Here is a 9,743-nt window from a genome sequence, read left to right as displayed (position 1 = left end):
GGTTGGTGTTGGTTGCACTCCACCTTCCGCCAAGAAACCTGCAAACAAGCCTTGCACCACCACCAGGGTGGTGATGGCCCTCCGACGGTCAAGTCAGAGGACATTGGAGGAGGAGGAGAGGTGATAATCGCAAGTAAGAGAGTGCTCTGGGAGATATTGCTCACCCCCCCTTTCTCCCCCCAGCCGCATATATACCTGGCCGGGGGGTCTCTCAGGGGGGTTCGTTATCGTGGGGCACGATGGTGTGGCCACTGACATGGCCGTTACAGGGCGTCGTGGAGCAGCATCGAGTACGGCCACGTCAGGGCATAGTGGGGCTCCGCTTTGTACGGCTGATGCAGGAGATCGTGGAGCAGCATCGGATACAGCCGTTGCAGGGAGTAGTGGAGCAGGAGGCCGCGGCGTGCCTCTGGGGAATAGCCTGTCGTTATCAAGAGATCTCCGACTCGGGGTCGGAGCGCTGGATCAAGGGGCAGCCGACTCGGGGTCGGGCTGCGGAGCCGAGGATATCCGACTCGGGGTCGGATTGCTGGATCAAAGGGCAGCCGACTCGGGGTCGGGCTGCGGAGCCGAGGATGTCCGACTCGGGGTCGGAGCGCTGGATCAAAGGGCAGCCGTAGTCTTCCTGGGCGCGCGTGCCGGTCACGTGGGGCATGGCGGCTTAGTTCCCCCGTAACAGATACTATGATTAAGCCCAATATGATGTGTAATCATTTTGTTTTATGAGCTTTGGTGCACCTTAGATGTATAGGGTTGAGTTCTGTTTATTGTGGTAATTTTGGTATGTAGGTCAGGAAACTCAATTAGGGTTTTGGAACCTTTAATAGAAAAGCTCCTTTATATTTTTTGTATAAAGACTAGATCCCCCTCTCCTCTCCATATGGTTGATAGCTTGCCCCATTGACGGCTATCTTTTATGAGGAGCAAAAAAGGGAAGATCCAGCTGCTATTACTCCAGGTGATTGAAGAATGTATTCAATATATCTTCCGCAGATATATCTCTCAAACTTGAATAAGATATTATTGTGATTCTAAATCTTAGCATATTATTATTTATGACTATCACACACAACATCGCTCATAGCCGTGCCCAGTCTCTTGCTCTATATGCAAAAACGAAAGAACTGAATAGGAACATGCATAATAATATCAGACGTACAATAAATAATAGAAAAAAGATACTAGATAATGTAGATAGATAAACATTTGCAAGAGAGGAAAACAACCGGTTTGGCACGAACTGCACGAAGAAAATAGTCCCTTGAAATGCCGGGTCATCCCTCAATTTGGAGATGTCATTAAGTGAATCGGTTCATTCCTTCATGACGTTATGCCATATAAAATAGAATTTATAGAAAAATAAAATTACTCACAATGTAGAGAGACCTGCAGTTACAGCACTTTTGGGCAAAGATATTCAGGGGGAGATTAGCTATAGCAGATGGCAGATGCTTAGAAAATTCCAGTCGCATTAAATTGGTCTTTGAAAATTAAAAAAGTTACAACACCATCACTGACGTTTTGAAAGGGTAAACACGCGGTGATGACCAATGCGAGCCTCCTGGATACGACCAAGATGGCGAAGGACCTGTAGATCACAGTATGTACATGTAAGCAAGTTCATCGCTTCTTCCTACGGAGATACAATTATGAAACAGTTGTTAAATATGCTTTCACGGGATCTTTTCTCGTGGTTGTCAGATATTTCAAAATTCCAAGCATGATATCTAAATTTTAAGATTATTAACTTCTTAATTTATTTCTTATCTAGACAAATGACCGACACCCATCAACTGTGAAAAGTATCAGGTGGACTATTACTCAACTATTATTTTTCCCCGGCACTGGAACATCCAGGCTAATAAAGTTCGTTCCAAATCGAGAAAACAGCAAACAGAGAGTTCTGAGCTACATACCTACACCCACAGAAATGAAAAAACACTGAAACAGCTGAAGTTGCATCCGACGGAGATGCAAGATTGGATGTTATGGAACGGGGAACAGCCGTTTCATTCAGCAACAGCTAACTGTACTGTCTTAATCATTGGTGATGGACATGGGTGCCCAGTGAAGATCGTAGAAAGAGTGTCTCTTTGAAGGTGTATGCGTGCCACTAATCCTCAGAGATGAAATTCTGACCAATAAGATGGTACCATGGTTCTGAGAAAGGGATGGGAAGTTAGGCTTTAGCTCTTTGCAGAATCTGCTGCTCACGATAAAAAGCTGAATTCAAGTCGTTGTTCTACTTTGTTATTGACTGCTGCTGTTAGCAATCAGTAATAGGTCCCCAGCTGTTTGCTACCATGACTAGATACCCATACATGGCTCTTAGATTTAGTTTTGGTCCAATTTTCTAGCCCCAAACCCTAGTTTATTTGTATATGCACTGAAACCTTCAACCCCATACCATAAAGTCAATATATTTCCTCACCTAAACCATAGTTCTCATAGATAGCATGACAAATTCACACCCCAAGATGTGAACAGCAAAAGTTAAAATTGCATCACTACAAACAACAATTAGTAGCACGATAATCATCTGTCTGGTAAAAATCTGAAGCATAAACATATTATGTGGATAGCATGTCCGTTGAAAAGCATCACTTTCATTAAGAATTAAAGCTTAGAGAGGGGAAAAGAATAAAAGTAAGATATAGAACAATTTAAATTCTAATAAAATTGTTTAAAAATTTAGGCCCTATTTGGCAGAGTATTTGGTAGGCTAGAAAGCACTTACTAACCCTCTAAAAGTACTTTTGCATTGAATAGAGGTGTTTGGTAAAAAAATCAGAAAGCTATTTTAGCTTTGCCAGAAAGCTAAAACAACTTCTTGAGAAAAGCTTCAAAATGGAGCTTCTTCAAAAAAACACTTTTAGCATGCGTCAGAAAGCTGTGTTGATTTATAATTTTTTTTTTCTTTTTGGACCAAAATATCCATGATAAAATATTATAATTACAGAAAATGTTCCTTTATATTACAAAAATCTGCAGAATTTTCTAAAAGTATTATATTAATAAAATATTAATATATAATGATAATAACTATAATATTTTATACCTTTATTATTGTATTATACTATAAATATAATATTAAATTACATTATATCATAATACATTGATATATTATGTTAATATCAAATTATGTTAAATTATTATGCTATAGTATACAATATTATATTATTATACTATAATAATATTATATTACATTATAATAATATTATACTATATCATATATTTATATATTAATATATATTATATTTTATTATATTCTGTTGTATAATACTATGCAATGTCCTTTATGGTCATTTTGTCATATCAAAAATACTTTCTCAGTTTGTTTACCAAATACATATTAAAGTTTTATAGTACTTTAGAAATATAGTTACCAAACAACAAATAGCTTTTTATAAAAGCTCTACTGCAAAAAGTTCTACCGCCAACAGTTCTGTCAAACGGGGCCTTAGTAGTAGGCATTAGCTTCTTGGATTACTTTAAATATTCTCATGCTGTATAGTTACAGAAATTGTGATTCTGCTTGGATAACACCGACAGAATATAGAACATGTATAAAATCTGTAACAGCATAATGTGTATAAAAGGACTATCATTAAAACTCTGGGACAAGCTAGGATCTCCAACTAGGTCGGCTAATTGTCTGATCTATAGCCCTGACCTATATAAATTCAAGGCAGGCTCCAATTTTGGATTTGCTCATCCAAACCAGACCCATCTACAGCCTTACCCTCAAATCTACAATAACTCAAACATAGGAGAAATTCTGAAAGGCAGTATCCTAGGGTTCTTCAATATGATTAATGAGAGAATTTTCGGGAAAGACACCATCCAGAAGTTGAAAGTTGAAGCACTTACTGTCAGAATTGCCTTCCCTGTGTTATCGAGTTTCAGTCCTGGCCCTTTTATATCTGTTTCAAGGAAAAAGTACTTGCCTTTCACTGCTTCAGCCATTGCAATGTCTCTTAGTTCCTGTGGTCATTGAACACAGGATTTTACTTTTAAAAAATAAAAAAAATGACAATTGCTAGGTCATGCCTATTTATTAAGGCCATCTGGCATATACATTTATATTTGTACTTGCTTGGATGCATGCATGTATACATGTAAGACACAAAAGAAGTGCTGAAGCTGAAAATAAATTTACTCACTAAAGCCCTTTCCCAAGTGTCTTCCGCTAACTGCATGAACATATAATAATTAAGATCAGGGGTCAAAAACACAGAGTTGGTAAATAAATGAAAATGCTAACTCTAACCTTCTTCTTGGGGCATGCAATGAGTTGAGCATTTGCATCCGCATATGTAGCTATCTCGTTGATAGCAATGTTGACCTTATCTAGTGTGAGCCTCCCTCTCATATAACTGCAAGGTCAAGAGCAGAAGATGGAGTTGGGTGCGTGACTGATGAGAAATTATATTGTTCACATTAGAAAATAGTTATGTTGAGATAATACTATATTATACAAAATTATATTGTTCACATTGGAATATAGTTATTTTGAGATAATACTTCAACTCCAATTTATAGTTCAGCTTTTGCCTACTACCTGTTCATAATAGTACATAAGAAGAGATAGATTATGGAGTGTAGTTAACAAAGTTTAGACAAGGGACTACCATGAAGACAAATCTTCTATATGAACAAATATTCAAGGTTAGCCCTTTGATGCTTCCAATGCCATTATTTTGTAGTAGTGCATGTTCTAAACTTTACACAAGCTTACATGCAAATGTTTAATCTCAAAAAGCTAAGAAATCCTAGTTGCAAGGGAACTTGCTTCCCACTCTCATCACTACCCCTTACTCCCCAAAATGTATTTTTTCTGGAACTGATGCAATCTCGCTCAAAAATACATTTGATATTATCTAAGAGTAACAAGTTATCAATACTGAAAAGGCTAGGAGGAAGAGGATTCAATGACTTACAAAAGAGATGCTAAGATCATTCCATTCCCTCCCCACCAGTTTCCTCCATTTAATTTCAATTCCACTTTAACAAGGTAAGACAGGAAACAAGTACAAAATATAGCTTGTTATATGAGTGAGGAGAGAGGAGACGAGTTGGCAAGATGATAATATTTTTTTTAATAAGAAAAATAAAGAAAAGATAGAAAACAGAGAATGAAAAGAAAGATGAAAACAGAGAAGATAAAAGGGGCATACCTCACATGAACAAGAGATAGGGAGGGAGGGAGGGAGGGGGGGGGGGAGGGAGAGAGTGATTTCGAGCAGTTATATTCTTCTGTTTTATGTGACAACTCTCAAGATTCCAAAAACTCCTTAGTGAAATCCATGACTACTTCTCATTCGAAAAAAGAAAAGAAAAAGCATAACTACCTTGAGACCCAAAACACCAACTTTGGGACTTACCTGATTCAACTTACAATCAACATAATATGGGATAAGTACTACTTTGAGACATAACATAGACATTTAAAATGTAGTAAGAAATAACTTTCTGTGATAAATGATGGATGTATGTATTAATTAATTCACCAATCATGATCTGTGCTATATTAAAAAGGACAGACTGAGTATTTTGGTCGGTTAATTTATTTTAACCAAATTCTCATTATTTTTAAGTAAAATTCCATTCAAAGGACAAAGAATTAATGGCATAACAGTTGAAATCTTAGAAAATCATGTTCGGTTTCTGAACTATCTGTACTATGTTTAACTGATGTTCTCTCTTTCCAAACTCTATCTTCTCAGACTCATCTGCATTGGCAATGTATCTCATCTTATATTTCTAAATATGCAATTGCGCATGCACATGTACTAGTATAAGTAATGTATGGTGAACTAAATCCGTATCATATTTGGATTTAATTTGGGTGCAGCGTCCACTGAAATTAATTGAGAAACTAAAACCTTTAATTTTTGTTACCTTATGCCATGATGATCATTTATGTGCAGCAATCATCTCCAAAGTTCTCGCAGAACACATCCTTCACTTGTCTCAACAAATAAGACTTGTTCCATTAATTTAGTTAGTGAATACAGGATGTCAAATTGGCAAGCTAGAGCCAATATCTTACAAACAATGAGATTTGAGATTGAATATCTAAATATACATGCACATTGATTCACTCACTAGATGCCGATTTTCAAATTAAATTAGCATCTATGTAGACATTTATGCAACTGCTTATAGGCTTCATACGCAATTTGCAATTGGCATAATAGTTGAAGTGAAACTGAAAGTAAATCTGAAAAGGGTTATGGGCATACGATGACAATGAATCAAGCTCCTCGGCAATTATATACCAACGGGGTGCAGGAGATCGACCCTTCTTCTCCTGCAAAAAAAAATACATCTACTAGATAAATGAGGGCACAATTTTAGCACACCACAACCCAAAGTGAAGCAAGCATGCTAGTAGTGGCTCAAGAAGCAGGTGCATCTTTGGAGGCCTTCTACCATGATCAATGGCTTGAAGGTCTCCAATCGACATACTTATTTCCTATTCACCATGTTCTTATCAGATAGCTCCAGCAAGCCAAGTATCTTCAGAAGATTTACCCTTGCCATGTCTACGACCTTAAGTATTTTAACAATCTCCATTCCTCATGATCTCATGAATATTTGTTGATCTATGCACCCTTCTTTATATCTAGCATCATAATCCTCTCTAATCTGCTTTGGTGTTTTGCATTAATCCATAAATTCAATAATTGTTGGTGAATTAGATGATTTTAGATTCAAGAATCATGCACATCCTCCAAAAGTCATAATGTGATTTTAAGTACTTCTCACATTGATTCATGTTCCATATACTAGAATTGCAGCCTAAACAATCTGAAAGTGATGATGAATCCTGCACCAGCTATAGGCCGGGCATTCTTACCTTGGGCACCACAGCTGGCTCTTCCTTGACCTTAGAATGCACATACAAGAAATCAGAGCCGAGCGCATCTGGAATCAAACTGAAACCAAAATGTAAGTAAGACCACTTCCAAGCATCCAAAATCTAAAACCTAATTACAAACTGAAATATTCTCAGCAGCAATAACCTCGAATGGGTCTGATCCGAATGGCCTATGCTCTCGTACATGCCAGAGGGCATGTGAGCGAGCATGTGCTGCAGCTTCCGCTGCTGTCGCTGAGATAACTCAATGAGTTTCTGTGTCGAACACAGAGATCAAATCAACTTTTTCAGTACCGAACAAGAATTTGCAAAGATAAATTGTAGAGAGGGATATGGATATAAAGGAAGGACAAACTTTGGCCTTGGGGATTGCATTTCTCTCCTCTTGCAATCGGTCCTTGATGGCCTGGATCTGAGACTCCATAGTCTTCAGGGTCGTATCCACGGCAGAGAGATCCGACATGCTGGTGGCCGGATAAACTAAAAGATTGCGATTGTGATGTTAGGGTTTCATTCCGCTATTACGTGGTCAAACAAGAAACGGATCGAGGGCGAGAAGAAATAGCGAAAGAAATATTACTGTTGCGGGCGATGACGAGCTCCTGGAGCTCAACGATGCGGGTGTTGAAGGAGGAGATGAGACCGTCAAGGGAAGAGCCCGCTTCCTTCAGATCCATGCCGTCTCCTCTCTCGCTGGTTTATTTTCTTGTTCTCTACTCTTCCCTTCTTCCTCACTCGTTTTCGCTCTCGCCCAGTCGCGGCTCAGGTTTCTTTGTTTTTGGCCTACGGTGTATACTTTCCCGACTTTTTTTTTGCTATGATGCTTTCCCAACTTTAAATCATGGTGTCTTGGCGGGAAAGTTGTGGCCGGCCGTGGTTCCTTTAACTTTGTCCTTTTGATTTATCAAATAATTTTAGCCTTTTTCTTTTGAACATAACCACTGCTTGTCTAACTTTTCTATCCCTCTCATTTTACAGGAGACATGGATGATTGGAACTAAGAAGTATGCCGCATGCTATAATATTCATTGTAGGTTACAATTAGGGAGATTGAAAGTTGAAAAAGCTCCACTGAATTTGAAAAACTAAAAAAAAAATTATTGCAGGCTTGCATCTATCAATAATTGTTGTAATCAATTTAATAAAAATTGAAATTATTTATCAACCTATTCTATGATATTGATCCAAGTCATATTCAAATAGTTGAAATTGGTTTTAATTATTATGATCATGACATGTTGCAGCAGGCTTGGATCCTCTACATTACACTATTTCTAAAGGAAAGAACATTACGCAGTTACATTGATACCAAATCATAAGGTATTAGATAGGGCTTTGAGAAACCACAGTAAAACTAGCACATTGAATAAATCGGTGGAAAAAAGAAAATACCGACAAACATGATCCCACTAATGTTCTTCATTATCTCTACCATCCCCTTTTCTCCTTCTATCAAACTCCTGGCCTCCATCTCTGCCTTCCTAACATTTTGACATTCATGGCCTATGTAACATGGCATCAATTTTATTGTGTAATAGTTTCTCTAATACAAGTAGTATAATAGAGAGGATCTGAACTTATATCACTGTACCAAAAATTAGTGTGCTGCCTCGGTAATAAAATGAGTTTATGAAGATTTTAATATATTACACAGTCCCAAATGATTTTGGGTTTTGATATGAATTACTCGAACATAATTTTGCATGATACATCATATTGAATAAGTTGTTTGATTGTCTCTCCTATGAGTGGAGTAAGGTTTTACATAATGTATTATGTCAACCCCATTGAAACCATTATTGATAGCTATTATCTACCTCTAAAGATAATATCTCAAATTTTCCATGCTTAAAATAGTTATTGTTAGGATGGCTATTATAGTGGAATTATAATGGAAAATAATGAGAAAATATCAGTATTTCTAATTCACTTTATCATCGACTAAAAAATATTGTTAGACCATAAACTCACATGTAGAAGAAAATTTGGTTGCGAAAAAAATCTAAATTTGAAAAAAATATATTTAGATAAAGGTGCAAATAAAAATTACGATCATTATTTATGTTACTACAAATATGTTATAATATCAAATAACATACTATAACGTCTATTTATTATCTTTCTATATTATTGTATGTATAATGTAATGGAAAGATACTGAAAACACCATAAAGGATATAACCCATTATCTAAAACTTTAAAAAAAGTATTTTGCAACTCAAGTTTTCTTTTTCTTTCATTTGATTTCATCCATATTTCTCTCTTTATTTATTGTTTTGGACTTTATTATACTCTCTCTCTCTCTCTCTCTCTCTCTCTCTCTCTCTGTCTGTGTGTGTGCGCGCGCGCGCGTGTGTGTGTCTGTCTGAAGAGGGTGGGGTTTAATAATAAATATGACCTTTCAGCATAACATATATAATTTATAATTTTATTAATATTAAAAAAATCAATATTGTTATAGTAGTGTTAAAGTCCAAGTACGAAAACTGACCTAGCACAAAAGAAATTAAACTTGATTCAAGAATAATGACAAGAAAAGGAAAAGAATTAAGGGCACAAATTAATCCTATTTCATTTTTCAAAAAATATTTTTTTTCAAAAATACCTCAAAAGAAAACAAAGTTAAAAAAACAAGCTAGTTTAAAAAATTAAAAATGATCTCAAGATATTTATATGTGGAGAAATTCAGTATTTTTGAAATACAATGGAATAAGGAATATCTCGACTGTTGTCTCTTCATTCGTATAAAAAAATAAGATCGAGATAGTAATGGAACTCTAAAACCCATTCATATGGAGAAAGAAAAATAAAAAAGAAGGAGAAAATGAATAAAAAGAAAAAAAAGTAGAAAAAGAAAGGA

General features: G+C 36.4%; 1 protein-coding gene across 1 annotated transcript; it reads right to left on the bottom strand.

Annotated features, from left to right (window-relative positions):
• Nucleotides 1-1,226: 1,226 nt before the first annotated feature.
• Nucleotides 1,227-7,678, bottom strand: LOC103705140 (spindle and kinetochore-associated protein 1 homolog). Its single transcript, XM_008788764.4, has 9 exons — nt 7,464-7,678; nt 7,239-7,363; nt 7,029-7,138; nt 6,863-6,941; nt 6,246-6,313; nt 4,271-4,376; nt 4,164-4,193; nt 3,871-3,984; nt 1,227-1,588 (listed from the first exon to the last, which is right to left on the bottom strand). Exons 1-9 carry the CDS (start codon nt 7,558-7,560, stop codon nt 1,511-1,513), a joined length of 807 nt encoding a protein of 268 aa, XP_008786986.2. The 5' UTR covers nt 7,561-7,678; the 3' UTR covers nt 1,227-1,510.
• Between the last annotated feature and the right edge of the window lie 2,065 nt (nt 7,679-9,743).

The sequence above is a fragment of the Phoenix dactylifera genome, chromosome 2, assembly GCF_009389715.1.
Source record: "Phoenix dactylifera cultivar Barhee BC4 chromosome 2, palm_55x_up_171113_PBpolish2nd_filt_p, whole genome shotgun sequence".
Taxonomy (NCBI): Eukaryota; Viridiplantae; Streptophyta; class Magnoliopsida; order Arecales; family Arecaceae; genus Phoenix; species Phoenix dactylifera.
The sequence above is the reverse complement of the archived record's forward strand: the minus strand, read 5'-3'. Positions and strand labels throughout refer to the sequence as shown.

Excerpts from the sequence above, each read along its gene's own strand:
- LOC103705140 (XM_008788764.4), bottom strand. The coding sequence starts at position 7,560 with ATGGATCTGAAGGAAGCGGGCTCTTCCCTTGACGGTCTCATCTCCTCC. Across the intron at positions 7,364-7,463 it reads GCTCGTCATCGCCCGCAACA|TTTATCCGGCCACCAGCATG; the intron begins GTAATATTTCTT and ends GCAATCTTTTAG. Across the intron at positions 4,377-6,245 it reads GAGCTTGATTCATTGTCATC|TTATATGAGAGGGAGGCTCA; the intron begins GTATGCCCATAA and ends TTGACCTTGCAG.